The sequence below is a fragment of the Parathielavia appendiculata genome (assembly GCF_033297405.1).
Source record: "Parathielavia appendiculata strain CBS 731.68 unplaced genomic scaffold N657scaffold_3, whole genome shotgun sequence".
In the NCBI taxonomy this organism is placed as follows: domain Eukaryota; kingdom Fungi; phylum Ascomycota; class Sordariomycetes; order Sordariales; family Chaetomiaceae; genus Parathielavia; species Parathielavia appendiculata.
This window is the reverse complement of record NW_026944222.1, coordinates 1,974,611-2,001,935: the sequence shown is the minus strand read 5'-3', so window position 1 is coordinate 2,001,935 and position 27,325 is coordinate 1,974,611. Positions and strand designations below refer to the sequence as shown.

General features: G+C 55.8%; 6 protein-coding genes across 6 annotated transcripts; 4 read left to right on the top strand and 2 right to left on the bottom strand.

The window, feature by feature from the left end:
- Positions 1-1,076: 1,076 nt before the first annotated feature.
- Positions 1,077-3,218, bottom strand: N657DRAFT_654586 (uncharacterized protein; the record flags this gene model as incomplete). The annotated part of the gene is made up of 2 exons (XM_062794518.1): positions 1,077-1,094; positions 1,152-3,218. The coding sequence occupies 2 exons, from the start codon at positions 3,216-3,218 to the stop codon at positions 1,077-1,079; spliced, it is 2,085 nt and encodes a 694-aa protein (XP_062649909.1).
- A 1,460-nt stretch (positions 3,219-4,678) lies between these two features.
- N657DRAFT_642918 (uncharacterized protein) lies at positions 4,679-13,608 on the top strand. Its single transcript, XM_062792436.1, has 2 exons — positions 4,679-4,882; positions 5,193-13,608. Exons 1-2 carry the CDS (start codon positions 4,879-4,881, stop codon positions 13,106-13,108), a joined length of 7,920 nt encoding a protein of 2,639 aa, XP_062649908.1. The 5' UTR covers positions 4,679-4,878; the 3' UTR covers positions 13,109-13,608.
- Positions 13,609-14,051: 443 nt separating this feature from the next.
- Positions 14,052-17,902, top strand: N657DRAFT_642917 (Lon protease-like protein 2, peroxisomal). The gene is made up of 3 exons (XM_062792435.1): positions 14,052-16,887; positions 17,077-17,246; positions 17,319-17,902. The coding sequence occupies exons 1-3, from the start codon at positions 14,320-14,322 to the stop codon at positions 17,404-17,406; spliced, it is 2,826 nt and encodes a 941-aa protein (XP_062649907.1). The 5' UTR covers positions 14,052-14,319; the 3' UTR covers positions 17,407-17,902.
- A 3,560-nt stretch (positions 17,903-21,462) lies between these two features.
- N657DRAFT_294897 (uncharacterized protein) lies at positions 21,463-22,410 on the top strand. Its single transcript, XM_062786652.1, has 2 exons — positions 21,463-21,890; positions 21,963-22,410. Exons 1-2 carry the CDS (start codon positions 21,678-21,680, stop codon positions 22,323-22,325), a joined length of 576 nt encoding a protein of 191 aa, XP_062649906.1. The 5' UTR covers positions 21,463-21,677; the 3' UTR covers positions 22,326-22,410.
- A 3,221-nt stretch (positions 22,411-25,631) lies between these two features.
- Positions 25,632-26,494, top strand: N657DRAFT_294461 (uncharacterized protein). Its single transcript, XM_062786650.1, has one exon. It carries the CDS (start codon positions 25,823-25,825, stop codon positions 26,378-26,380), a length of 558 nt encoding a protein of 185 aa, XP_062649905.1. The 5' UTR covers positions 25,632-25,822; the 3' UTR covers positions 26,381-26,494.
- Positions 26,495-26,517: 23 nt separating this feature from the next.
- N657DRAFT_294587 (uncharacterized protein) lies at positions 26,518-27,291 on the bottom strand. Its single transcript, XM_062786651.1, has one exon. It carries the CDS (start codon positions 27,153-27,155, stop codon positions 26,655-26,657), a length of 501 nt encoding a protein of 166 aa, XP_062649904.1. The 5' UTR covers positions 27,156-27,291; the 3' UTR covers positions 26,518-26,654.
- Positions 27,292-27,325: the final 34 nt, after the last annotated feature.

Genomic DNA, 27,325 nt, shown 5'->3' with positions numbered 1-27,325 from the left:
CCAACAGCCACGAATGTGCCGCACCGTAGTAGTTGGGTACCAAAAGGATGGGCAACCACTCAATTGATGATGATGTACCTGTCTGTGTTTTCCCAAAGTTCCCTGCCTGTTCCTGATCCTGAGAATCCTGGTGCCAAGCCATTGGTCACCCCTGAACTGCCCTCTCTGACCACCTGCCAAATCCAACAGTTCTAATAGTAATTCGATGCCCTGTGTTGGACAGCAACAGTTACAGGCTCGAATAGGCATAGACTAACCGTGTGACACTGCATCAATTGAGGCACAAGATGAAGCTTGAATTGGCTGTCTGAACCATCCGTTATGTCTGTGTGTTGCTTGAAAGAACCGAGGGTTTCGGAACCCTCGCCAGACCCTGCTTTTGGGTTGGTGACGAGTCTTCCACGCTTACTGCATTGGGCAACAGTGCTAGCCCCTGAATCCAGGTGCCAAGGAGCCAGTTCAGTTCAACACCCTGCAATTGGACACTGGCACTGGCACTGGCACAGGTATGCAAGAAAACATTACATGGACTCTCCAATAGGTACTAACCCAATGAGGCTAGCCTAGAGCCGCAATAACGTACCGGGGGAATACACAGTACGGATGTACCCAATAAACCGTTCCAAGTCGTCGAGTGAAAAGTGGCTATGTTTCACACTGCGCTGCCGGCTTCCATAGTGAAAGTGGGGCAAGTCAGTACTTGGGACGGTTGGTGCAACTGTTGCAGATGCGGCACGGCGGAAAGGAGAGTCTAGGAACATCTGCACGTATACGAATATAGTTCATACCATGTCTGTCTGTCTAGGTACCATGTGAGCATAGCTAAAAGGAAGTGCTCAAACGCTGTTTATGGAACCTGTTCCGAATCCGCTGGCCTTGCAAAGAAAGACGCATTACTCTAAAAGTCAACCAGCCGGCAGCAACAACCAAATGTAAGTAATATATGGACATGCCACCTCTCGCTGAAACCCTTCTATACCAGAGCGCCCCTGATGCGAAAGCCGCCAACGTTGCCCTGACCTAGCGCTATTGACATGTACCAAGTAGCCCGAGTCCCATCGACAGCTTTACTTGCTTTATGACCAGACATCCTCCTGTTCAGCGTGGTTAGCAACTAGTCGAACTGCAAAGACGAACAGACGATGACGTACCTGGTACTGGTTGGATGCCCTCATTTGCTTTACAATATCCTCAGCCCTGCCTTCCGAAATACCACGCTCCCCAGAGAGGATCTGTGCCAAGACGGCGTTGACCTCGCGAGCCATGTTGGAGGCGTCACCGCACACATAAAAGTAAGCTTTCTGCTCCAACAGCTCGTTGACCTCCTTGGCGCGTTCTTTCAACCGGTGCTGCACATAGACCTTCTTGGGTCCTTCACGAGAGAAGGCGAGGACGATCTCGAACTTGTCGCCGAGCACCTGCTTGGCCTCCTCCCAATCCTTCTCATACAAGAAGTCCTCGGTTGATTTCCGGCAGCCAAAGAAGAGAATGGTCTTGCCAACTGCCTGGCCGTTCTCGGCCATCCTCTTTCTTTCGCGAACAAAACCTCTGAACGGAGCGACACCGGTGCCGGGACCGACCATGATGATGGGTTTTGTGGGATCTGAAGGCAGCTTGAAGTTGGAATGGCGAATATGGACTGGGAGGTGGATGCCGTCGTACTTGTTCCGGGGCCCTGTGATCTCGTAGCTAAGACCAAAAGGAGTCGGATTGGGGTCGCCGTTCTGCTTTTCCTTGAGCGCCAGGAGATAGTTCGTCGACACGCCCCTGAAAGGATCTCCACGGCCTGGAAGATGCTGCGCCTCGACCACCGCTGTGATGGACACCATCTTGGGCTGCTCCAGAGAGGAGGACGAGATGGAATAGTACCGGGGCTGTAACTTCGTGATGCCTTCAATCAGCGCAGAAAACGGAACGTTTGTCCACTTCTTGCCCTTGCTGACGATGGCCAAGAGGCGAGCAATGTTGAGATACTGAGCGTTGACCTTGGAGTGAAAGTAATCCTTGTCGTTACCAAGTTTGGTCATTTCGGCCTTTGCCAAGTCGTCAGGCGCAAACGCAGCAAGAGTAGCGATGAACTGGCGGGAGACGGGCGCGCAGATCTCCATGTGGTAGCGAACGATGGCGTCGAACGTGGTTGGGGTCGGGAAAGGCACCTTGGCAGTGGGCTCCAGGGCCTTGACGCTGATGACATTGTGGCGCTTGCTGGTGAGGCCAAAGATATCCAAAAAGCGGTCGACCTCTTCGCCGGCGTTGGTGGGCCAAACCGCGACGTGATCACCGGTCTGATAGCTGAGATTGGCGCCACTGATATCGATGTCCATGTGCAGGCAGTTGCGGTCCTTGACTTTGAAAAGTTCGTAGGACTGACGAATGGGAGCAATGTAAGGGTTGTGCGCGTTGAAGGGGCCCTTGGCCGTGCCGTTGAGGTGCATCTTATTGGGCTCCCCAAGGTAGACCTCGGGCGAGTCGGGAGTGAGGTCCTCCTTCTCGACGATTCCAAAGATGGGCTCGTACACAGCCTCGCGCTCCTCCAGGCCCATCTTCTCGGCTAGAGCTCTCCACATGGGATCTTTCCAAGCCAAAAAGTCTTCTTCCATGGTACCAGCGCCGTCGTCGCCTTCGCCAGCTTCCCCGATGCGGTGAGCGCCGAGCTTCTCCAGCGCCTTGTTGACGTTGCGAACCATCGAGTTGTAGTGCTCGTACGTGTTGTTGCCCAAACCGAATGCGACATAGTTCAGGTTACCGAGGGGAGGGTCGTTGTCGAAACTGAAGGACGGGCTCTCGGAGGTGATGAACTCGTAGAACTCGACTGCGTTGTCGGTCGGTTCGCCTTCGCCGTAGGTCGCGAGAACAAACATGACGACCTTGTCGCTGGGGATGGCATCGAGGTTGTCGTAGTCGTAGTCCTCAAGATCAGCGACCATGGTCTCGAGGCCAAAACGGCTCTTGCCCTCCTTTGCAAGTCTCGACGCATAGTCCTCAGCGGTCCCAGTCTGCGACCCGAAGAAGATGATGCAGTTTTTGCCCGACTCCTCCATCTTCTCAATGATATTCCGCGTCTTACCCGGTTTTCTGAGGTAATTGGCGGCGGCGAGCTGGCTCGCACTGTAGGTGTCCTTCTTGACGGCCCATAACTTGCCCTTGGTGAAGTAGGCCACCGTCCCAATGAGGATGGCGGCAAGGACAATAAAGTCCGTGACATCGACTCCAGCCATGGTGACGGAATGTGATCAAAGCCCAAGGCAGAAACTGTTCAAGGAGTCGTCTGGGGAAAAGTGGTGACAGACGGCGGCCTTGTTGGTTTTGATCCACCGACAATTTGAGCCTCGAGCGCGAGAGAGCGACCTGTCTGGCGACTTCCGAGATCCGGCCGAGTACAGCCCGTCACTCCACTCGCAGGTTGCAGTGGCCGGGGGATCGGGTCCGATGAGTTGGCGGGAAACGTTAACCGCGAAAAGGTTGCGGTTCCGATCGGCGTCGCGCGCGAAAAGGTTGAAGTCCGAAGCAAGGAAACCTGGATAACAGACTGGAACGGCGAGCAAGTAGTAGATAGCGGAGAACAAAAGTGCGACAATGCTGTGGTTGCAAATTCGCTAGGCCGCCACGTGCTGGGAAGCAACGGGATACCTATGCGCCTGGAAAGAAGGACAAGATTTAACGGGAAAGAGCGGAAAGGCGGACGGAGTGAACGAAGCCCAGAGGTGAAGACCAAAGGGGATCTGCTCCAGTTGACAGAGGCAGATGTTGACACTGGACAGATAAACCACATGCAATCTTCCTCAATCTGTGGCGCCACCACGGCACAGTCGGTTTCCCGCCAGAAGTTACAGAAACCCCCCGACAGAAACCGCCGGCACAGCTTGCCAATGGAAGCGCCCAAGCTGCAAAATACAGTACCTCGAATTAGAGTATAGTAAGATTCAGCTCGCTTCGGTGTACCTTACGGAGTACCCACTCATCCTTCAACGGACAGTTGCACAGATTGCATACGAAAGTTCATCGTGAGCCGCTTAACAGAGCCTGCTCATACGTACGGACTACTACTAGTTTGTTGAGCTGCTTCAATGCACCCATCTTGACAGAGCACAGTTGGGATAATTGCAGCGAATGCCGGCAACTGGAGAGAGTACAAAAAATGAGTGCACTGGGGATCGGCTTGGACGATGCGGGACTCGGACCGTACAGTAGAAGATGTTACCTTTCAAAGGTTCGTTTGGAACAGGCGGGAAGCGGTCGCCATACAGAACATAAACGTATGAAACCTTATGTCACAGCGATCTAGAGACAGGCTCCAGCTGCCATCGGACGTTGTTGATCGCAAACAGGACTCAGGCGATGGCGAAGCAGGTTGAGCGACTCAGTCTGCTGTCGAGACCTTGCCAATGTCTCTTAACTCAGGTTGGGGATACGAAGTAGGGTGCCTGCGCAAGACCACCAAGAGCCCCCAAGTCGGTGACAGAGAGTTGGAAAAGATTTCGCCTCATACTTGACCTCCCGTCGTTGCCACACTGAGGCGCGAAATCGCATGTCAATGTGTTGAAATGTGCTGTATTGTAAGGTACGGATATCTTAGTTACCTGAGTTTCCGGACGATCAAGCCCAAAAATTGTTCCGGCGGCCGCCATACCAAAGTGGAGAAAACGCACTGTGGGCACCTAGTATGACCCCTGGCGACATCTGGTATCGCGCGATCGCACATGTACATCCCAGGTAAGGTATCGATCTCAACTGCCAGCAAGTGGGACAGCAAAGTTGAGCGTTGTTGTCCACCGCGACAGTGTCTTTCCAAATTGCTTTCTCTATCACTTCCAGGAAGCTGCGGCATCTCATACTTGCTGCTGGGAGGAGGATCATGCAAGTCGGTACTCGCGGACAATGGGTGAGTCGCAACAAGCGCATTCCATTCTTTAGGTTCTCCCAGCCTTGGCCGCTGGCGGTGGAGTTCCGGACGAGAAAGGTCTGCAGCGTGGTCAAGCTGCTCGGCGCCGGAGCTTCTCACACCAGTCGCCGCCGCCTCTCCGGCTTCGCCCCTCGTTCAGTTTCAGCTGGACTCCACATGGCTTTCGAAGAGAGTCAGGTGTCGGGCCATGAGGATGTGCCATCCGTTTAGGGAGATGTCGTGGGGTGATATCTGTGCATCGGTCGCGAGCTTCTTTCTACTTGGGACTGCCGTACTGACCATCCCACAGCTTCGTCCCAGACGACGTTGCCGGACCACGAGCCGCTGAAGTTCTCCCCTCGCGCCGTTTCTCGACTCGACGAGGAGGATGAAGACGACTGGCAACAGACCATACGCCCCGTTGCCCTGGGTTCCAGAAGCGTTGTACACTCGCGCGAGTCGTCCATCGAGAAGCTCCCACGTCCCCCCGATCTCACCACACAACTCCCGCCCCCTCGATCCCATGTGCCGTCCAATCGAAGCGCCATCGGGGGTGTGATAGAGCGGGTTGTTGACCCCAAAGCATCCACGTATGGGCATCATAGGCAAACATCAATTGTCCATGGCATTGGGATCCACCACTCCAGGAACGGGAGCCTTGCCAGTTCCTCGTCCAGTCCCCTTAGCCCGCAAATGATCGCCGCGGCCGGCGCCGGCCTGACGCCGGACAGGGCAGAGATGCAGCCCTTTCCACGCCTCGACGGCGATGCTTCGCTGGGCCAACGCCCCCCTACCGCTATGTCCGGGACGACTCTCGCGTCACTGTCAAGCCTCCACGAAAGATCATCCTCGGCCGCCGCAGGCGAGATCGGCGGTCACATGTCGGCCCGGGTCAAGATGGAGAGGAAACATAGCGGCAAGACCCGGCGGGACCACGTTCACAACCACTCGCACCCGTCGCGACACCAAAAAGACGAGCAAAAGACAGTCGGCGAGTACGCCCTCCACGTCCTCTTTACGGCCTTCATCGCCCAGGCTGAGGAGAAGCTAAACGAGTGCGTCACGGTGCCATTCGAGCCGGAGCCTCAGGTTGAGCAAATATGCGGTCCGGGGGCAGACCCGGCCTTTGATCAGCTCATTGTGGCTCTTGGGCACATCGCCAAGCAGAAGCCTAAGCCGCTGATTGACTCGATGATGTTGTGGAGGAAGAGCAAGAGCGATGCAGCCAACGAGGCGCGGGCCCAACTTCAGCAGTCTCGAATCTATCCTCCTTCGGGACCGTTGCAGAGGCGGAACACAGAACCGGTGCAGCCGGCCGCCGCGGGCGCCGCTTCGGAGGCTCACCCTGGCGGGCAGATGTCCCTGGCTGCGAAGCAGGAATACGTAGCTCAGGCGGAGCGCAGATCAACAGTGTCCATCTACCTCCTCTGCCGCGTCCTTCTCGAGGTCCTTACGCAGAGCACACTGCCTTCCATCACGCCAGAAATGGAGGACAAACTCGAGAACATCATCTTTGGGCAGCTAAAGATATCCGACACGGAACAACTGATGGTCTCGCCGCTAAAGCTATCCAACTGGAACCTTTTCGCCCAGCTGATGGGCGCCATGAGCGAAATTAGCTTCGCAACCGTGACTGACCGCTTCATCACCGACCTCGACCGCTTATTGCAAGAGTTGGCCGCAAAGAACCCGACATCCTCGGCCCGGGACCTTGAGAACAAGGTGGAGCTTGTGTTGGGTGGAATGAAGCATCTCCACGTAAAAACCACACCAGAAGATGCCTGGGACCGGTCCTGTGAGTTCATGGCCTCGCTGGGGAAGCTGTTCAGTCGATCTCATGGCCCCAAGGTGAAATCGGCATTCTGCCAAGTCCTCGAGATGCTTGTGCTTCCCGTAGCGGCCAAGGCTTCCAACAGTGATATTGCGCACCCAAAGTGGAACGAAGTCCTGGCCATGGTTGGGCCACGGCTGGCCCAGATGTTTGTTAAGCCGAGGCATTGGCATTACACCTTTCCTCTGACGGCCACCATGCTGTGCGTCTCGCCACCGGACACGTTTGTCAGTCAGTGGCTCCAGCTGATCTACCCGCTTCAGCCGCGACTCAAAGACCGTTACACTCGCCCGCTCTGCTTGCAAGTCATCTCCAGGCTGCTCTGGACATATCTCTACCGAACCAGCGACAGTTCCTCGGGCATGACTAGGAAACTAGACGAGGTTCTGAAGATGGTCCTTCCCCACACCAAGAGGACTCTGGTCGCCATGGATACTGCCGCCATTGACCCCTTGATTCAAATCATCCGATTTGTTGGGTACAAGCACCCAGAATACTGCTTCCGAACCATCATCTTTCCTTTGGTCAATGCCGACCTCTTCACATCCAACAAAGAACTCAGGATCGAGCAGCTGGATCCGGACAGAATAGTCGTCGGCATCAGGGCCTTTCTCACCATCATGTCGGATCTCGAGAAGGGCGACAAGGGCAGACCCCCCTTCCCGCAGTCGTACGCGCCACCCTCCTTCGCTGAACGGGCGCCTCCGACGTCTCCCGTCTTCGGTTCGCCCCGCGACTCTCCCTCGGCCGCCTGGGCTGCTCTGTCGGGCGGCGAACGACTTTTCCGGCCAGTGTTGGTCTCGGCGCTCTCCGATAGCGTCAGGGAATACTACGCCAGGTTCTGCGAAATACTTGGCAAGATCAGCATCATCTGCGACAACACATTTGGTGGCCAGGCAGCTTTGGATGAGAAGTTTGATAAGATGGAAAAGTTTAACAGCCCGGGACCCAAAACGCCCATCGCCGAGACGTTCAATTTCTCTCGAAGGGAGGACCATCCTAACCCGCATGACCAGAAGCAAGCCTTCTACGAGCTTCTTCATGTAGCTGTCCAGGCTCTTCCCCGGTGTCTATCAGCCGACATACCCTTCAACACGCTAATTAACCTTCTCTGCACCGGAACGGCACACGTGCAAAATAACATTGCCGAGTCATCTGCCCAGTCCCTGAAAGCCATCGCACGTCAGTCCCACGCCCATCAAGTGACGATGGGGTTTGCGCGCTTCATCTTCAACTTTGATGACCGCTACTCTACCATGTCGGACGGCGGAATGCTGGGGCCCGGACACATTGAGAAGACCCTGATGTTGTACATCGAACTTCTCCACATATGGATCGAGGAGATCAAACAGAAAACCAGAAACGCCGCGGACGAGAGCGGCGAATCCAGCGTCGCCGAAAAGAGGGGCATCAAGCTCGACTTGTCTAGTGTCTGGGCTGAGGTCGACCAAGTAGAAGCTCACGGGCTGTTTTTTCTTTGCTCCCAGTCTCGACGAGTCCGGTACTATGCAGTCAACGTGCTGCGCCTGATCACCGAGTTTGACGCAGTCCTCCGAAAGCCTAGCGGTCGCGAGAAGGATACCCCGAGACTCATAGATATTCTCGAGAACGACTCGATGCAGGTGATGAGTTTCAATGACGAGCAGCTCTCCGTAGCAGAACGGAGCAGACTGCAGCGCGGGATGCAGAACACCAACAGCCAAGGGGCCCTCATTGAGCTCTGTACCAGCGACGTCTCGTACGACACGACCTTGTGGTTCAAAATCTTCCCTAACTTCATCCGCATTGCCTTCGACAAGTGCCCTTTCGCCATCACGCTCAGTCGTGACCTTGTCTGCGAGCGGATCCTTCAGCTGTACAAGGTCATCACGGTACTTTCTGAACCGCCACGGGAGCCTCGAGGGCAGTTCTACGCGGAGCCCAGCAGTGCTCGTATGACGGGCAAGACGCCCACAACGCACCCGGAGGTGGTCATCGAGCAATGGAAGTTGTACCTCGTTTTCGCTTGCACCACGCTCGCAGATCCCGGCAGCGCACAGGCGAGCGGAGCGCAGAATGGCCAGCACGGCCAGCGAGGTTCCAAGTCGTCTTCGGCGGCCGAAAAGATTGGTTCGGCAAGGACCCTCTTCAAGTACCTGAATCCCATGCTCTCGGTTTCATCCGCGCCGATCAGGGAGGCGGTGGTCATTGCCATGGGCTCGATAAACATCCATATCTATCGGACGCTGCTTGAGGAGCTGCAGGGACAGGTGTCCCGGTGCAACGACGACGCGCGGCAGCGCATTCATCAGCGTACGAACAGCAGTCCGCGCCGGAACCGAAAGATGGACATTCTACGGACGGAGATTACGCACGTCTACAAGTTGACCTCGCATTTTTTGAGAGATGCCCAGGTCTACCAAGACGACTGGGTGTTGAACAATCTGGTGGCGTACGCGAAGGATCTGAAGCTGTTCCTGATGGACGGCGAGGTTCAGATGGACTGGGAGTTCCAAAAACTAAGGCGCCACTACTGTGGACTGATGGAGGAGCTTTTCGAGGGCATCAATCGGACAAAGGATCCATCACGGTGGATGACCTTCGAAGCCCGGAAATCTGCCTTTGCCCTGATGGAGGACTGGTGCGGCTTCTCGCCCAACCAGCTCCAGATCCGCCAAAGAGAGGACAACATGAGGCAGTCGGTCATTGATCAGAAGACTGCGGGCGAACGAGGGACAGTGACGGCGGCTATGGAGATTGAGAAGAGAAACCTGCGAACGGCCGCTCTGAGCGCCATGGCTGCGCTGTGTGGCGGGCCCATCAGCGCAACCACAGAGAGTGGTGCGTCCCTCCAGTTCGATGTTCGAAGAATGCTTGCCTGGATCGAGGCCATTTTCAATTCGGGTAGCGACCGCATGAACGTGATCGGCAGGAGGGCACTTAAGAATTTGATTGTCCACAATCAAGAATATCCCTATTTGCTCGAGCATTGCATCTCGCGGTGCTATCTCTCCGAGGCCTCGGCCATGCTGGAGAGCTACTTCAGTGCGGTGACAGACGTTCTCTTGGAGCATCCCGAGTATCCCACCCCGTTCTGGAAGCTGCTTGGCCTCTGTCTCTTTATGCTGGGCAATGACCAGAGCGCCATTCGGTCCAGAGCCGCGCACCTCCTCAAGGCACTCGAAGAACGACAGTCACAACCTCGGAGCTCAAAGATTCAGGATTTCGACATCAGCATCTCGGACAAGACAAAGGCAGTTTATAAGCTCGCTCAGTTCGAAATCTCGAAGCGGCTGGCGAAGCAGCACACCGAGTTGGCCTTCCACATCTTTTCGGAGTTCACCTTCTACTTCAAGGAGCAGCAAGCCGCCGCCCAGCGGAACGTCATCGCCGTTATCCTCCCATGGATCCAGGCGGTCGAGCTCAAAGTAGATCCGAACGGAGGGCCCATTGCGCAGTCGTATGTGCTCCTGGCCAATCTGCTCGAGATCACAATCAAGTCCAGCGCGGCGCTGCATAATGAGGTACAGGCGCTATGGCAAGCGTTGGCAACAGGGCCGTATCTTGGGAACGTGCGGCTCATTCTGGACTTTATCATCTCACTGTGTCTAGAACGAAGGGAGCAGAACTTCGTCGAATATGCCAAACAGATTGTCGTATTTCTCGCGAGCACGAACAGCACACCGGGCAACAAGGTGGTCGAGTTCCTGCTGCTCCAGATCACCCCCAAGGCTATGGTGCCAAACGAGAAGCGCGAGGTTATCCCGCCTCCTCCCGACATCAATGTGCTTCCGTATTGTGCGGATCTCTCGGAAGCGTTGCCCATTGGAACAAAGCAAGCTGGGTTCTCTCTAGGCCAGCTGTCTCTCATCCTGCTTGTGGACCTGATGGTGGCGCCTGTCAGCCTCGCCGCGGACAGTGTTCCTGTCCTGCTACAAGTGGTCACAGTGCTTTGGGACCACTACACGCCGCTTGTTCAAGAACAAGCCCGAGAGATGCTGGTGCATCTTATTCATGAACTTGTCATCTCCAATCTTGACGACGACACGCCAGCAACCACCAAGCAACGGATTGAAAACTTGATTGATGCTATCCGTCGCCACGACCGATCCGTTGTGTGGGGATACGAGGACAGCAATGGAAAGGTGGACGGCCACGACAACAAGGTGCCTCCCAGCATGGAATATCTGACGGCCGAGGTCGTAAACATGTTCGAGCTTACCTTTCCTGGGATCAAGGATCAGTGGGGCAGGCTCTCCCTCACCTGGGCGACGTCCTGTCCAGTGAGGCATCTTGCTTGCCGGTCTTTCCAAATCTTCAGGTGCATCCTGACGTCGCTTGACCAGTACATGTTGGGGGACATGCTTGCCCGCCTGTCCAACACCATCGCGGACGAAGACGCCGAGATCCAGACTTTCTCCATGGAGATTCTCACCACACTCAAATCGCTCATCCTGAAGCTCGACGCTGACAAACTACTGGCTCTTCCTCAGCTTTTCTGGACCACATGCGCCTGTCTCGAATCCATCAACGAATGCGAATTCCTTGAGGCGGTTGAGATGCTGAACGAATTCCTCAACAAACTTGACTTTCAATCTCCCCCGGTGCGGCGCCTGCTGTACGATGGTCAGCCCTCCAAATGGGATGGGTCTTTCGAAGGATTGCAGCCCCTGCTGTACAAAGGGCTGCGGTCCTCGGCGTGCCTCGATCTCACGCTCGAGACGCTCGAGAAGCTCATCCGGCTGCCCAGTGATGCCCTGGTTGGCGACGACAGCCGTCTTTTTTTCACGGCCATCGCCAACCTGCCCCGCTTCTTGCATGCCATCGATCAGAAATCCCTTGATCGAGGCGTCATACAGGCGGCTGAAACACTCATGGCAGCTGCGGACGAGCAGGGAATGACGAGCATGGCGGTGGTACTGGACAACTATCTTGGATCCAAATACTTGTCTGGAGAAGACTTTGTGGGTCAACTGTTTTCGGCGCTCCGGGAACGGTTCCTGCCTGCGCTGGACTTCCCAATGATCACCATGCTGATGGGGTTCCTTACCAACGCGACTTCATGGGTCAAGATCAAGACGATGCGCATCCTCCGTGTGGTTATCCCCGAGGTGGACATGAAGAAGCCCGAGATTGCCAGCCACGGCTCCGATATGATCTCACCGCTCCTGCGGTTGTTGCAAACCGAGTACTGCATGGAGGCTCTGGAAGTGCTGGACAACATCATGTCTATGTCGGGATCGTCGATGGACAAGCACCATCTCCGCATGAGCATGACGCGGCTCACATCGAAGGCAGTCCGCAAGGAGTACGAACGAACGCAGAGCCTGTTTGGTATTCCCGAAGCATCCGGGTGGGCTATTCCCATGCCCGCACGGAAGACGGACTCGACACGGGCCAATATTCACGCAGCGTTCTACATGTGCCAGAGCGACGAAGGGTTCGTTGCGCAACCGGCAATGACACCCGAAGTCGAGTTCCACACAGACGACTTTCCCTATGGGTACTTCCCAGGTTCTGGCGATCGGGCCGACACGATGATGTCGGACGACGTGCGGATCGACGCGCCCATGGGAGATCTCTTCTCCAAGCTTGATAGCCTGGACGACTTTTTCGACGACCTGTCGACGAGCCCGCCGAGCGACGGCCGGTCTTCACGGACGGTCACAGAATTCTCTCCCGACACGTTCGAGTCCGGTGCGCAGATGTACGAGGAGCAAATCCTCCCCATTCTGCACCAAGCATCCAACAATAGCAGCATGTCTTTCCAAAATGGCTTTGCCGACAGGCCCATTTTCCTGCCACGCGAGGGAGCGGGCGGAGTTGGAGGGGCCAACAACACGATGAACCCAGGCGCCTTCAACATCGGGGCCAGTGGCACGCCGGGCAACTACCACACCAATCATCACAGCAACAGCAGCCATATGACGCCAACCACCATCACAACCGTCACGCCGCCAAACCGTCCCGGTCTCCACGCCCGCTCGGTCACGTCCCCCTCGGCGCCAGCCTCGTACCACGCGCAGTTGGGTGGCGCAGGCGACGTGACGTCGGACGACGAGTTCCTAGATGACGTCTTTTCCGACGGCGACGACGAGCGACCGATCACGGCCAGCGACGAGGGCCCGAGCGGATCCTTTTTTTTGGAAAATGTCATACGCCCGCTGACGCAGAGCACCCGGTCGCGCGTGCGCCGCATGACGGGCGGCAGGTCCCGCGACGGCGGGTTTCCTTTCCACCTGCTTCAGCAGCAGCAACAACAACAACAACAGCAGCAGCAGCAGGAGGCTGCGCCTCCTTTTGCTTCGACGTCTCTTGTGGCGGGTGGGGGCTCTCCTCAGCAGGGGGTGCCTAAGGTGACCGGGGGCTTTCTACCGCTGGGCCATCAGCCCAGGCCGCAGACGCCGGGGTTGTGATTGGTGTGAAGTGTCATTTCCTTTTTTTTTTCTGCTCCCTTTTCACAGCTAAGCTGTGATGTTTTGAAGGGTTCGACGCGAGGTGAATTTTGCATGGCGTGTATGGCGTCGCCTGGTATCTGGGCATGTTTGAACAGAGATGGGTGTACATTTACTGGCAGAAGATGATGTGCTTCAAACGCTTAACGAGAATTGAGCTGTCATGTAATCGCCAGTCGAGAAGAAGAAGACGATAGTAAGGAGGCGAGATGTGTCATGTGGTTTTTGCGGACTGGGGCTGAGATACCAGGTTACTGCTTGGATTGACTGGGTAAGCTAGTTTAGTTTTACAGCAAAGCTGTATGTCCGCGAAGTTTGAATAAGACTGTCGCGGAATGAGCTGGGTTTGTTTCTGAGTATCGCAGATGCTGGTACATCAATGCCGAAAGCCCGACTCACAATCGTTTGAGAACGGAGGTGTGTGTAAGTTGTGGTTACAACGGCGAGCCTGTCGAAACCCCATAGCAGCCAGGATGAATACCTTGTTCAAGGGCTACTTGGAGTCGACACCGCAAATGAGGAGACCCACGACGTTCTTGTTTGAGGGCTGCAACTCAGTGCTGCGCAACTCATGGTGGTGAAAATAAAATGGACCCAAGGGCAGCTGTTAGAGGTGGTAGTCGAGAGGATCATTTTGGCAGCATTATTCCTGGCCTCACTAACAAAGTTGATCAAATGCAGGTACCTGTCTCTCCGGTCAGCGCTGGCATGTTTGTTTTGTTCCACCCATGCTTCTTTTGCGAGCAGTCGAGGTCAGATGGAAGCTTCTATCACAGCAATCGTCAATCACATGTTGTCGTTCGGCGAGTGGGGACTTGGCAATCAGAGCGGGTCCCTTGCCCGCAACTTGCCGCCGGCAATTCGATCTGGGGCCGCTCACCTCACACCCTGCTCACACCCTAGAGCAGCCACCTCTTGCATCGCGTTAGCCTCGGCAGAAAGGCATCCCTTCACTGACCATCGCCAAACCCGAACTTCCGTTCCGTTTCTTAACCGGCATTCCTTCAGGTTCGATGGTGGGAGCTGATCCCAAGCCAGAGGAAATAAACTTCGCTTTGTTTTTAACTTGATACCTCTCACTCCTGCGCGAGCATCTGACTCGTCTTTGGCTGGTTGCGCATCGCACAAGTCACTCACTTGCAACCCGTGACCTTCAATTGAACACGACTCCAATGACTCGCACACAGACGGCGACTCTTCCCGTCATCGCGCTTCCGCGGGGAAGCGTGCTCCTACCCGGCGTCGTCCAGCGCATCCCCGTCTCGTCAAATCGCCCCGATATCGCCTCGTTGCTTGCCGCTGTCTACACCCGTGCTGCGTCCAAGACACCCAACGGCCGCATCGACACGGTACCGATTTCCTGCGTTCCCCTCGCTTCGCCTATTCTGGGTCCCAGCGGACAGTTCCTGATTGAGAACGGGGAGAAAGCTGTCAGCCCCGACCGAGATAATCTCGACCCGGCAAAGGCATCCAAGTCGGACCTCTTTGGCTGGGGTGTCGCGGCGAAGATAACAGGCGTTGAGGGACGCGGTACAGGAGAGTTCACTCTGCTTGTCGAGGGTGTCACGCGTGTCCGGGTCGACAAAATCTACCAAGAGAAACCGTATCTGGAGGGCCGGGTTGTGTACTTCCAAGAGGAAGGCAGCCTTGTGGACTTGACACTTGAGGAGCTCTTCCAACACTTGAAGCTCCTGTCCAGGGAGCTTGTCGCGATACTTAGGCTGTCATCGATCCTCCCACGCTTGAATGGCACACCCGGCTTGTCGCCGTTGCTCGCCCGCCGTCTGGACATCTTCATCACAAAGCAGAAGCAGCCGGGCGCTCTCGCAGACTTCATGGCGAACATCGTCGAGAGCTCGTACGAGGAGAAGCTTCAGGTTTTGGCGCTGCTGGACGTCAAGGAACGAGTTGCCAAAGTCATCGAGCTGCTCGACCGCCAAGTCGGCAACATCAAGAATAACATAAAAATCACCGCCGTCACCACTACGACGTTGCCGTTTGCCGATCCTGACTCGACCAGGAAGCAGATCGACAAAATGATCCAGCCAAACAAGCCACGGCCGTCGATAAAAATCGGTCCGGCGGGGACACGCACACTACCGCCGCCCGGATTTGGGGACTCAGGCGGCGATGCGGACGAGGACCAGGAGCCCAACGAAGTTGACGAGCTGCAGAAGAAACTTGACGCCGCAAAACTTTCCCCCGAGGCCGCAAAGGTCGTCGACAGGGAGATTAAACGTCTGAGGAAGATCCACCCTGCACAGGCTGAGTACGCTGTCACGCGAACATACCTCGAAACGCTGGCCGAGATTCCCTGGACAACGACCACGGACGACCGCCTGGGCCCTCAGACGCTCCATAGGGCGCGGAAGCAACTGGACGATGATCATTACGGGCTGGAAAAAGTCAAGAAGCGGCTGCTGGAGTACCTCGCTGTCCTCAGACTGAAGCAGTCCGTCAACGACGAGGTGGATGCGCAGATCAAGCAGGCTGAGGAGGAAATTGGGGCGACAGGGAATGCAAGCAAAGATGAGAAGCCCGAGACATCCTCACCAGAACCTAGCGCCGAGGAGAAGATCAAAGTTCCCAGTGCCAAATTAGAAGTGCTGCGCAGCAGGCGCATGGTGGACAAGTCCCCGATTCTGTTGCTCGTCGGGCCTCCAGGAGTCGGCAAGACCAGTTTGGCACGTTCCGTAGCGATTGCTCTGGGAAGAAAGTTCCATCGCATCTCGCTGGGCGGCGTTCGCGACGAGGCTGAGATTCGGGGTCACCGCCGCACCTACGTCGCCGCCATGCCGGGTCTTATCGTCCAGGGTCTGAAGAAGGTAGGCGTGGCCAACCCCGTCTTCCTGCTCGATGAGATAGACAAGGTGGGCGGCTCTAGCGTTCACGGGGACCCGTCAGCAGCACTGCTCGAGGTGCTAGACCCCGAGCAGAACCACACCTTTACTGATCACTACGTCAACGTCCCCATCGACCTGAGCAAGGTCATGTTCATCGCTACCGCGAACACTCTGGACACGATCCCGCCACCGCTGCTCGACCGCATGGAGACCATCTACTTGCCTGGCTACACTACACTGGAGAAGCGCCACATTGCCATGCGGCACTTGGTGCCCAAGCAGATCCGCGTGAACGGGCTGAGCGAGGACCAGGTCGTCTTCACAGAAGAGGTCGTCTCCAAGATCATCGAATCCTACACCCGCGAGGCAGGGGTACGCAACTTGGAACGCGAAATATCGTCGGTCCTGCGCGGCAAGGCAGTCGAGTTTGCCGACGCCAAGGACGAGGGCCACCTGGAGAAATATAATCCTCGTCTCAGTGTCGATGATCTGGAGCGTTTCCTCGGCATCGAGAAGTTTGAGGAGGAAATCGCGGAGAAGACCAGCCGGCCGGGCATCGTCACGGGCCTGGTGGCGTACAGCTCCGGCGGTAACGGCAGCATTCTCTTCATCGAGGTGGCCGACATGCCCGGCACGGGTACGGTCCAGCTGACGGGCAAGCTGGGCGACGTCCTCAAAGAGAGCGTCGAGGTGGCGCTAACCTGGGTGAAGGCGCACGCGTTCGAGCTGGGCCTGACGCAGAGCTCCAACGTGAATATCATGAAGGACCGGAGCATCCATGTGCATTGTCCCTCGGGGTCCATTCCTAAGGACGGGCCCAGCAGCGGGATTGCCCAGGCCATTGCCTTGATTTCGTTGTTTTCTGGGAGGGCGGTGCCGCCTACAATGGCTATGACTGTAAGTCACTCCCCCAATGTTCTCCCCCGTTTCCAGCCCTCCTGTGTATTGGAATCCTTCCTTTTCTCTCCCCCCTTTCCATGCAGCGTTTACTTTTTGGTGTCTATCCCTTACGTCCGTTTCAACTGTTCAACTTCTGGAACCGCCTCCCGGCTGACACCGCATCCCATTCGTTTCACAACACAACAGGGCGAAATCTCCCTGCGCGGGCGCATCACGGCCGTCGGAGGCATCAAGGAGAAACTGATTGGAGCCCTCCGGGCGGGTGTCAAGACGGTGCTACTGCCGGCCCAGAACCGCAAGGACGTTAAGGATCTGCCCCAGGAAGTGAGAAATGGGCTGGAGGTTGTCCATGTCAGGTATGATTGTTTCTTTAATTGGAAGAAGATTCCGTGTAAAAGAAGGGATCGCTGACGCTGGAGCGAAACCAGCCACATCTGGGAAGCCATTCGCCACGTCTGGCCCGACGGTCGGTGGCCTGGCGAGCATGAACATGCCAAACTGCAGAGCCGGCTGTAAAGAGAAGGGACTGTGAGACAGATCCGAGCACTCTCGGTTCATTGTCCGCCGTTTTGCTAGCGGGGCGGTTGGGGGAACACAGGGCGATGTTGTGCTGCATGGCAGGCGGCGGGTGGCTTAGTTACACTACTCTGGGCTCTGCAGTCGTCGTCTCTTTTGTTTCCGGGTTCCTTGCGGGGCTGGCGTCCCGCCCGATTGAGGTTGGGTGGGTTGCGCTGTGTAGCACGATGTTGCCGGCGCTATGTTCCAGACATGTCCGCTGCGTGTCTTGGTGTGGTGGTAAGGGCCGCTTGTTTTGGATGCGGTTAAGCGAGTCGTTTTCAGTCAGTCAGTTTCATAGCACTGTTCTGTACGAGGGTGGTGCATAAGCAGAGAGGTTCTGTTTTGGTGTGTATTTACTTACCCCTTTCTCCCTTATTTTTTCCTTTCCATCCAACCATACCAATCACATTTGAGGGACCATCAGTCTCCCCCCTAATACGTGCAATGTTTTTCTCTTCTCCCTTCGGCCACAGTGACGCCTCCTTGCATCCTCAACCTATCTCTCCCTCTGCTGCTTCCCACGCGGTGAGGCCACTCCCGCAACGAGAAAGGGGCCTAGAGGAGATCAAGACTGAATTCGAGGATTAACAAATCATGGTGCGTCCCGGAATGTCTCGGATAGCGTTTGTCGCAGACCCCGACATGGTCGCACTAGATCTGGTGTGTGGCTTGTGCCACGGTGGAAGACGGGAGCCTGCAGCTTGGCCCCTTTCCGAAAGCCGAGGCTCAGACATCATATCCTGTGTAATGCTGGGACTGTCACGGGTTTCGGCTCGATGGCTTGTCTAGCTGCTCGGTGTTGACACCAAAGCAGAGAGTGGGAACCATTCCGGGCTAGGAGAGGGGAATCACGACCTAAGGACAAGTCCCTTGCTCAAATGAGAGAGCTTATGGCATGTGTTTCCGGCTCAACGTTAGTTCCTAAGCTGTAGCAGCTTTGGAGGTAGAAACTGACGGCCAACCGGCCAATGGCTAGCACCGTTTACGATCTCGTTCCATGTCGAGGACAGGAAAAATGTCCCGATTCGCAGATGTTTGTTCGGCTGGAATGTCGTGTGCGCCTCCCCCAGTCAGTGTACTATGTGTTCCAGCTCACGCGTGACACGAGACCACGCTGGATGACTGTAGCTCCTGTGTTGCCTGGCCTTTGGATTGCCAAGGCACCGACACCACTAAGATCGTTCATTGGCATATAATGGTCGAATTCCAAGGCCCGTAGCGGCTGGTCGCATCAATGGCCTGTTTCTGCCACTCTTGGATCTGGTGAGAACGACTTCTGATTCCAGCAGCTCCGGTAGAGCCCGCCTTACGCTGCCAGCTCCCTCCACCGGCACGGGCTGTTTTCTGTTTCCAGAGGCCCGCCTTGGGACCGAAGCAACTTCCCGGGTCCGGGCGGATGAGCTGCCAGCCGTCTACGGCCTAGTCGCCTACGGATAGTTATTACGCTTCACCAAAACGCTATTACAAGGGTGGTAGGCCGGGGAAAGAGCTCAAGGGCATTGGCAGAACCTGTACGGCTTACCATTGGAACCCAAGAGGCAGAGCAGTTGTCGTTACCCATTGGGACGGGGTGAGAGGTTAACCCCCTGACTGTCTCTGTTCAGCGTCTGCTGACAGGTCGACAATACCGTCGGATGAAGGCATTCAGAGAGTGGTCTCAAGCTGTAACCGGGATATATTTCAGGAACTGTGGTCAGGTGCCGCAAACGGGCGCCCTCGACTTTGTGTTGCGTCTACTCCAGTCTCATTTAATCGCAGCTCAAGACGGAAGTTTTGAACATATGCTCCTTGCCGAGGGAATTCGCTAGTGACAAGTTCCTAGTCTGACGCCCCTTTACGGTAAGGAGCCACAGCGATGCTGAGCAGCTGGATCTGGTTTCACTCCTCTATCGACCTTTCTTGCCGAGTTACATTGAGATGGAAAAAAGCCGACGTAAGCCGGACATGGTTGCCACAGCAGTGTCACTAACAGGGCTCCTGTGGAATGTCTCGTTGCTGTTAGTGCGACCAAAATTTCCCATACAAAAATCGGCCTCTCGACTTACCCTCTCTAACAGCTTCCAGCAATGATTTCACTGAGGATGTTAGGCACGTGATGGGAAGAGCTCCTTCACTTCATCCCATCAAGGTCGATGTGAGAAAGCGGGAAACGATGTCAAGAGATGTTGATTTGTTGATGCAGGCGGCGATATCACAAGGCGGGACACAAGGCGGGTTTTAACGCTGCGAAAGAATCCTATTGTCTTGGGTTTGTCGCAGTTCCTGAGATGCTCAGTCAGAAGTGGACGCAGTTACAACGCGAAGTACTGATGAAATACTTGGATGATGGCGACATCATAGTCCCATGCTCTCATAGTCTGAGCGATCCTGGTGTGTTCAATAGTTGAGTGGCACCATACCTACACCAAGAGATTGTCTGGCGGGTGGTGCACCCAGGTAATTCCTTGGATTGCCCGCTACGCCCCGAGGCTTTCTTCGCCTCCAAGGAACATGATCCGGAATTCCGGGTCAAGTCGTGATTGTCGTAGCAAGTAATCCTGGGAGCACGACGGCACGTCGTCAATGCTCTCGAGGAATAGGCTCAGAGAACCCTATTGCCCTGGGAAGCCAAGGCACCTTACGCCGACGGTGTCAGCTTTGGCGATCAGTTACGGTGATCTACAGACCGTACGCCGCCGGACCAATTAGGCATTCGGAGAGAGAGCATATTCGCCGTCGGTATGATTGATCCGATTTCCGCAGGGCGGGCTCTATCTCGGGCGCATATTGAATTGGTGGCCGCACCACCCCCCCTTTCGGATACGCGACGCAACCACGACGCGATGGCGGTCCGTGGTGCAGATGCAGCTGGTTATCTCAACGCCCTTTAATCTCGCCTCCTTGTGGAGTGTGATGTAAGCGCGGTGGTAGGGCAAATGCGGGAATGGCTCTCAACGGTGGCCTATGCCCGCAAGGTGTGATCGGCCCAGGGGAGCACATGGTGCATATGTGCAAGTACACGCTGCAAATCGGGATGGTCCACACCTCCACAGCCTCGATGTGTTGAGGAAGTTCTTGATGATAGGCCGATGATATCGGTTGAGAGCCATCGCCCATCGCATGCTGTAACATCATGGAACTATTGAAGCTCCTGAACGGTGCGGGGATTCGGCGGTCCGAGAGGTTACTAGGAACATGGACTCGCAGCAGGCTCAGGAATGCGCCCGTTCATGGTTGATCTGGAAGAGTGTGCGAGGACCAAGCGCGAGCGCTGCCGTCGCTACCGGAATTTTGTGGCTGCTTCGTCCCATCTCCGCTCCCGTCCCGTCCACCGGCAGGTGGGGTACATCATATACCGTACCTGGTAAGGCGACGAAGCTCTGAAATGTTCGTAAGGAATTGTAAGGACTCTACCTAGGTATTTGTACTGGTAAGGTACCAACTATGCTGGGCGTTGCTTCTATGGGATGAGTTCCTCCCTTCATGGTTCTAGACCTGGTTTCGGTATGTGATGCTGTTCGTCAGCAGTCAATCGGCAACTGTGTTTTTAACTCCGTCAAGCCCCAGGTTTTCGCCAGTGCGTCACAAGCCCCATACCGAAGAGGTCGGCGTCGAACCAAATTTCCCGGCCACGCGGGCAGGAACAGAGGAAATGACATCCGGGGGAGACGGGCCTCGCCCCACCACACAGGCCGGCGTCAACATTGCTGTCTTGGCCGAAATGTCTTGTCTCGTCAGAGGCAATGGCGGCTGCCTTGGATGCGTGGAGATTTGCGATGGACTTGCACGCCTTTCGGACAGGGCAGTTGGCACCCTGCATCTTGCATTTGGGGCGGACTGAAAGAAACCCTAAAAGGATCGACGAGTGCTGCGGCTGCTCGGACAGCTAACCTTGCGCATGGCTGATGGACACCGTGACAGGCAAGCGGTGCCGTTTGATCCACACTCTCCCCGTATCGCCATGTGATCTTGGAGGTGAGCAATAGTGTTAAGCACTCCCCGCTTTGTCTTCAGCCATAGTAATGGCAAATTGAGACCCGGCAAGCCGTCAAGCTCCCGGCCACTCTGCGTGATGGTTATTCCCGGATAGTACATAAGGTACTGTACGTTTGAGCCATCGACGCTGATTGAGGCTGGACTTTGATGAAGGATGCAGGCCGCCAGTTGTCTTCAATGCCTCGCCAGGACAACCGTCATTTTCAGACAAATCCACACCCAAGCTCGTTCCTTAAGGCGAGCCCGGCTTGGCAATGTCCCGAGTAGTATATCTCCGAGAAGGAGCCCCGTGCCCGTCCGTAGCCAATGCTTGTTGTCACGGCAAGCTGCGACCGGGTCACAGCGTCGTTGCACAGGGCCCTGCAACTATGAGGCAATGTGAAAACTTCATCAAGGCCAACAGGTTGTCCAGAGTCCCTCCCACAAGGGAGAACGCTTGGGCCACATCTTGTGGTAACCACAATCAGGTAATACCCCTGGTTAATATTGGGCAACTTAAGAGCTAAAGGCTGATCCTTTTCGCCTGGGTACTTGCCAAGGATCTGACATGGACCCGATCAAATCTGATTGCCGCTTTGGGTGGCCCGGGCTCCCGCCGTCCATGTCAATCACCATCGCAACGCGATGTCACCTCCATTGGGCAAGCTCGAGAAATTTGTTTCACCAGACCGCAGAGGGCAAGCTTGGGTGGGCCAAAACCACAGGAACAAGGGAAAGCAGCTGTTCAACTTCGGGCGCTTCCAAAGTTCCAGAGCCTCTTGATGAATGAGACGCCGCCATGCATCATACACGTGCTGGCCCTCCGGTGCTCATTCAATAAGTCAAGATTGGATATATCGCCAAGAAAGGCAGCCTACCGTGGGGTGCAATCTGTTGTCTCGTGTCTCGCTCGACCCCCCTAATTTCACCCACCCTGCTTTCTATTTCTCACCTAACTAACCACTTTCGGTTTGAGGCCCCACGCCACCGTCAAGTTACCAACATCCTTCTCGCCCACACATACACACCAAACGACTCAATTGCCGGATACATCAAAGTCAAGTACGGCATTGCAAGCCCCAGAACTGACAAATGCGCTCGACCTCGCAGTTCTGGCTGAATCGGTTCGATAATTGTGTGGGCACGGTGGGCTTTGTGCCGGACCCACCCAGACCGACACCGGGACCCGCCTCCGTGCCGGGACACCGCGATTGCGGCCCCACCCGATGTGGCGCCCGGCTCCGCACTAGCGCTGTTGCTGCGAGGCGAGCGAGGGTAATGCCATCGCTCAAGTGCGGTTTGGGAGGCTCAGAGGCAAATAGCAATATGCGTACGGATTAGTGAGTTGCATTGAACAGTGTGGTGCAGTTGATGGTGATGTGGCTGGTTGCGGGGCACTACTGGAAGCGGTTAGTAAGGTGAAAATGGGAAGTAGGGGTGGGTGAATTTAGAGAAGTCGGTCTCGCTGGGCGATCTGCCGCCGAGTCCCAAAATGAACCGGAGCACGGCCGTGACATGGGATGATGAACCGGGCCCGCGTCGCACTTTAATGCGTGTGATGGCGAGACGTCCATGCCACAACGGTTCGAATCAACCAATACCAACATGTCTTAGGCCCAAAATCAAATCGGCGAACAGTTCCTCGATCTCCACTCGATGCCACATCACTGGGCACGACGCTCAAAAATAATGCCCATCAGAGCGCCATGAGGGGAAGATCCCGCGCCCCGTTCCCCTGCGTCCCATTCTAGCGCATGAACTTGGCGTCTTTCGCGCCGAGTTTCGACTTGGTTCGGTGTCGGAGATTTCTGATGCGCGGAGAAGCAGCGAGGTGTCAGCTAAGGAACGCTGCTGATGGAGAGTTCATCAACCGCAGAGGCATGGATGCTCCGTTGGCAAAATGTCGCAGCCTGCGGTCAAATCTGGAACCTAACCGCTCGCTTAATAAACCCACTCGGCATGTCCCGGCCCCCGGGGGCACGCATAAACCCCCATTGACTGAAGGGTCCACGACCAAGTTGGACGGTATGAGATCGATATGGTAACAAGGCCGCTCGCCATGGCTGGAAGCTCAATAAGGGATCCTCAAGACTGCAGTGTTAGTTATCGTTTCCTATAGAAGACGTTCAATATCCATAACTGCACTGTACGGATTATATTCAGGTACCTGTACGACACAGTACAATGCCCAAGAATCGTGGGTTGGGCGGGTGCTGGGAATGTCCAGGCGACGAACCCGCCTTCAAGGCTTCCCACCCCCGTCCCATAGGGCTGGCGTCTCTGGCGATGGTGCCAGACCGGACCTCAGGTACGGTTGCAACCTGGAATGCTTGCGCCGCCCAGATTCATATCGAATCCCAGCAGAGCAGCCTAGCTGCCGAGGCAATGCGCTGCAAATGTGAGCTGATCCCATGCATGCCGTGCACCCTCCTGTTGCGGGTACATGTTTTGTGCGAGGTCCCAAACGTCTGTGACGCGCGACGGACGCTGCCGACAGACGCAACGGCCGAGCAGGGTGAAAACAGGACGAACAAGACAGGCAGCGCCTAACTATAAGCCACGGTCCAATAAAACCTCAGCCACATGACGTCCACTTTGCGTCTTTTCAGGCCCAGCGGCCGATCATGCAGCCTTTTTTTTCCGGGTCTCTTCCGGTTTGCCACCAACGCAGCCCGCTTGCATTGATACAATACCGGTCAGAGATGATCAAGGCGGCTATAATATTAGTGTAGAAAGTTACACAGCGGGGCAGGCATATCGTTCCCGTTTACCAGGCAGGCTATTTTATAGATAACTGGTGAAGAAAAAGAGGCCTGGAGGCTGGAACCGCTGGCTCGTGCGCGCCATGCGCGCCGTGGAAGTAGTTATAGGTATGCTTGCTGAACCGACACAACGGGAAGCGTTCATCCAACTGCGGCTTGATACGTCGAATGAGAGGCGACGAAGACTCCGGCCGAGATCAGCATCGAGCCAATCACTGGGCGCCGTGGGAGTTGCATGCAGAGCGCTTGGGCGAGGTGATACCTGTGATAATTCCGGGGTATACCGAACCCGCGGGTTGTGCGTCCCAGCCGCGACGGCTATGTGCATGGCCGCTGCTGTGGGATCCTGTTACCGGAGACATCGCGGCCGAAGAGGGGGCCGCCTAACCGAAATGACCTTGTCGTGATGTCGACATGAGGTGGTGTGCTCTCGCCCAAGATCGTTTTGTGAGGAACTGGATGATGCGATGAGGTAAGAACGAAATCCTAGGCATCGTTTCCTGAGCGACTGAAGAGGTTCGTCCGATGTGCTGTTTAAGTACCCGTACTTGTACCTTATGAAATGAAGGTGCTGACCGTTTCCTTTCCTTGTGTGCGGAGCAATGTCATAATATGGCAAACCGCGTGGCGCTTTTCACGCAGCAAAGCCCTTTTAACCAGATCCTAACAGGTTCGATTGTGCCCCACATTTTGGCACTCCGGGTTCTGGAAATGGCTTTAGCTCAACAATCTATTCCAGAAGGGACCCTTGGGTCTGGGCCAACCGAAGAGGGCTACGCAGTACAGGAAGGGTGCCCATATCTCGCAAGGTGCTTCGTGCCATCGAGATTCTGCACTGCAGTGTCTGAGAAAGGACTTCCGGAGACCTGTTTAGCTATCTTACTCTTAGACATGGAACCGGCATTGAAGGAGCTTGAAATTGAGAGTACGGGAAACAACTGGCCATGGCAGAAACCCTTGAAAGCAAGGAGGGAGGCAATTCGCTTCCAATGTTCATCGGTATACTCACCTTACCTTACCTTCCCGTGGTACGCAGGGTTGTGCAAATGTTGAGAAATTACGAATTTGGTACGGAGTATTGGCCTAATCAATTGGGTGCGCTTGATCTTCTCCCGTATAACTGAGTTCTGCCCTGGATTTCATAAAGCAACCACAATCCTGGGGTTCTCTGGACGCGATACGACTTCATCGTTGCAGCTCTCATTTCCGTCCACTTCTGGTTGCATGAGAGTCACGCCAAGAAAACGGGGCAAGTGCCTTCAGAGGTTTTTTTGACGGCGAGGTCAATTCCAGTTGTTAGTCAGCTAACGGCGAGGGCCGCTGATTGATCCGTCACAGTGTCATCTCCGGAACGCAAGTGTTGACTTACAAGCACACTCATCCGAAGTGGCTAGGAGCGACTTTGCAGAGCATCCGTCCTCTCCTTGTCGAAATGCGTGCATTGGACCACTACTCTCACAGCTCAGAAAGAGCTTCCGTTGCCTGCGGTGGGCCGCCTGCCATCGCGTTCCTCTCCTAGCCGTCGACGGAATTGTGGTACGTTCTGGTCCTGCCTGAAGTTTGACCCTTGAGATCAGACACGGACGCAAGGGCGGACGTGCGAGACGCGATTTTTTATTGCACCCAGTGACATAGTGCGCGACGTCTTATCCTGCTGGATGGGCGTTCAGTATGGGGCGCACGAAACGGCATGGCGTAGTGGCCGAGCGCCCAATGGATGGGTGACTTCTCCCAGGTTTTTCTGTCTGCATGCTGCCATGCTGCCATGCCACCATCGCCCAATTCCAGCATCGTTATCTGCAACGGCACTGGCGCGCCCTCATACCCTGATTAACCGTGAGAACAGGGAGACGCCCGGGTCAGAACCGCACTCAGGTCCCCTCAAGTTATTTTACGGAGACCCCACCTCAAGTCCAACGCCCTCGACAACAAGCGTGAAACCCAGGTTCGTCAGTCTGTGCTCTTCTGCAAGATTACCGGTACCAAGCTCGTTGGTCACCATCCACCACACCATCTCGCCCACACCCCAAAGCACATCGAAGTCGACCGGGGGGTCTACCCATCCACACTTGCCAGGGTGCCCTGACCTCGGGAACGTCTACCCTTGCTCCATCTGGGTCACATCCCAATTGCACCGCTGCCTTAAACTCGCACAAAAACCATTGACGTGCCACGGATACCGAATCTCTCCTTTCCAACAAGTCTCTTATCTGTAGCTGCCTTCGCCTGTCCGGCCACACCTCGTCTTCGAGCAGAGCCTCTCGAGTGCCGACGTTACTCAGTAGAGACGTGAAGCCACGCCCCAGTCATTTACCCACCCGTCCGGTTGCCGCTCCGCTCCGCTTCGGTGCACACACTCACGCCCCATGTCACAAGAGACTGACTGGTGACGGGACAGGCCTGCAAGCCCCCGAGAGCTTCTCCATCGTACGGACGCCGTTGAATGTTGTACATATCCCTTGTCCGTTCGCCGACGTCACTGAAAGGGGTTCACATTGCGGTATCCTGTCTGACCCGGGCCAGACTCACACCGTGGTCCCCTCCTCGCCCTCCATCATCTGGCCCTCCCCACTCAACCAGAGAAAGCTTTCTCCCTTTCTCAGGAGAGCTGTTATTTGTCGCCCACAGCTCTTGAACCGCGGCGAAGTGTAGCACTGGCCGAGTCACAAGCTTGTTGCTCCGCACCGGCCACTGGCGCGAACTCGGGCACCACTTGAGAGAGTCCTTCTCAGCCCTCCCATGCAGCGCCCCTATTCCTCGCCAACGACTTCCGCCGTAGACGGGATACGCCCGCATAACGAGACGCCCGAGATTCTCACTTGTCACCAAATCGACAACACAGTCGCAATCCCCGCCGCGTCGGGTGATGTCTATCGCTAAATCTGAATTCGGAACACGGCTAGGACGTCTGTCTCCCCCGGCAGGGACCCCGTGGAGACCAGTTCGCCAAGCACAACCTCTAGGACGCCGTCTGGAAGACATTGGAATCATCCAGCTCCATCAGCGGCCCTACACGTCCTCCACATGCAGACATTCAGCCCCAGAGGCCACGATATTTGGACGTCTTTCGGCCAGCGCCGAGGAGTGTTGGATCCGGCACGCTTCGGCCTTGACCTGACAGGGGCCAGAGCTAGGTCCGGAGCTGCTGCTGGGCCAGAAGG

Coding starts and splice junctions, on each gene's coding strand:
- N657DRAFT_294461 (XM_062786650.1), top strand. CDS start 25,823: ATGGGCGTTCAGTATGGGGCGCACGAAACGGCATGGCGTAGTGGCCGA.
- N657DRAFT_294587 (XM_062786651.1), bottom strand. CDS start 27,155: ATGATTCCAATGTCTTCCAGACGGCGTCCTAGAGGTTGTGCTTGGCGA.
- N657DRAFT_294897 (XM_062786652.1), top strand. CDS start 21,678: ATGTCCCGAGTAGTATATCTCCGAGAAGGAGCCCCGTGCCCGTCCGTA. Junction 21,891..21,962: donor CTTGTGGTAACCACAATCAG/GTAATACCCCTG, acceptor GTACTTGCCAAG/GATCTGACATGGACCCGATC.
- N657DRAFT_642917 (XM_062792435.1), top strand. CDS start 14,320: ATGACTCGCACACAGACGGCGACTCTTCCCGTCATCGCGCTTCCGCGG. Junction 16,888..17,076: donor CGCCTACAATGGCTATGACT/GTAAGTCACTCC, acceptor ACAACACAACAG/GGCGAAATCTCCCTGCGCGG. Junction 17,247..17,318: donor CTGGAGGTTGTCCATGTCAG/GTATGATTGTTT, acceptor GAGCGAAACCAG/CCACATCTGGGAAGCCATTC.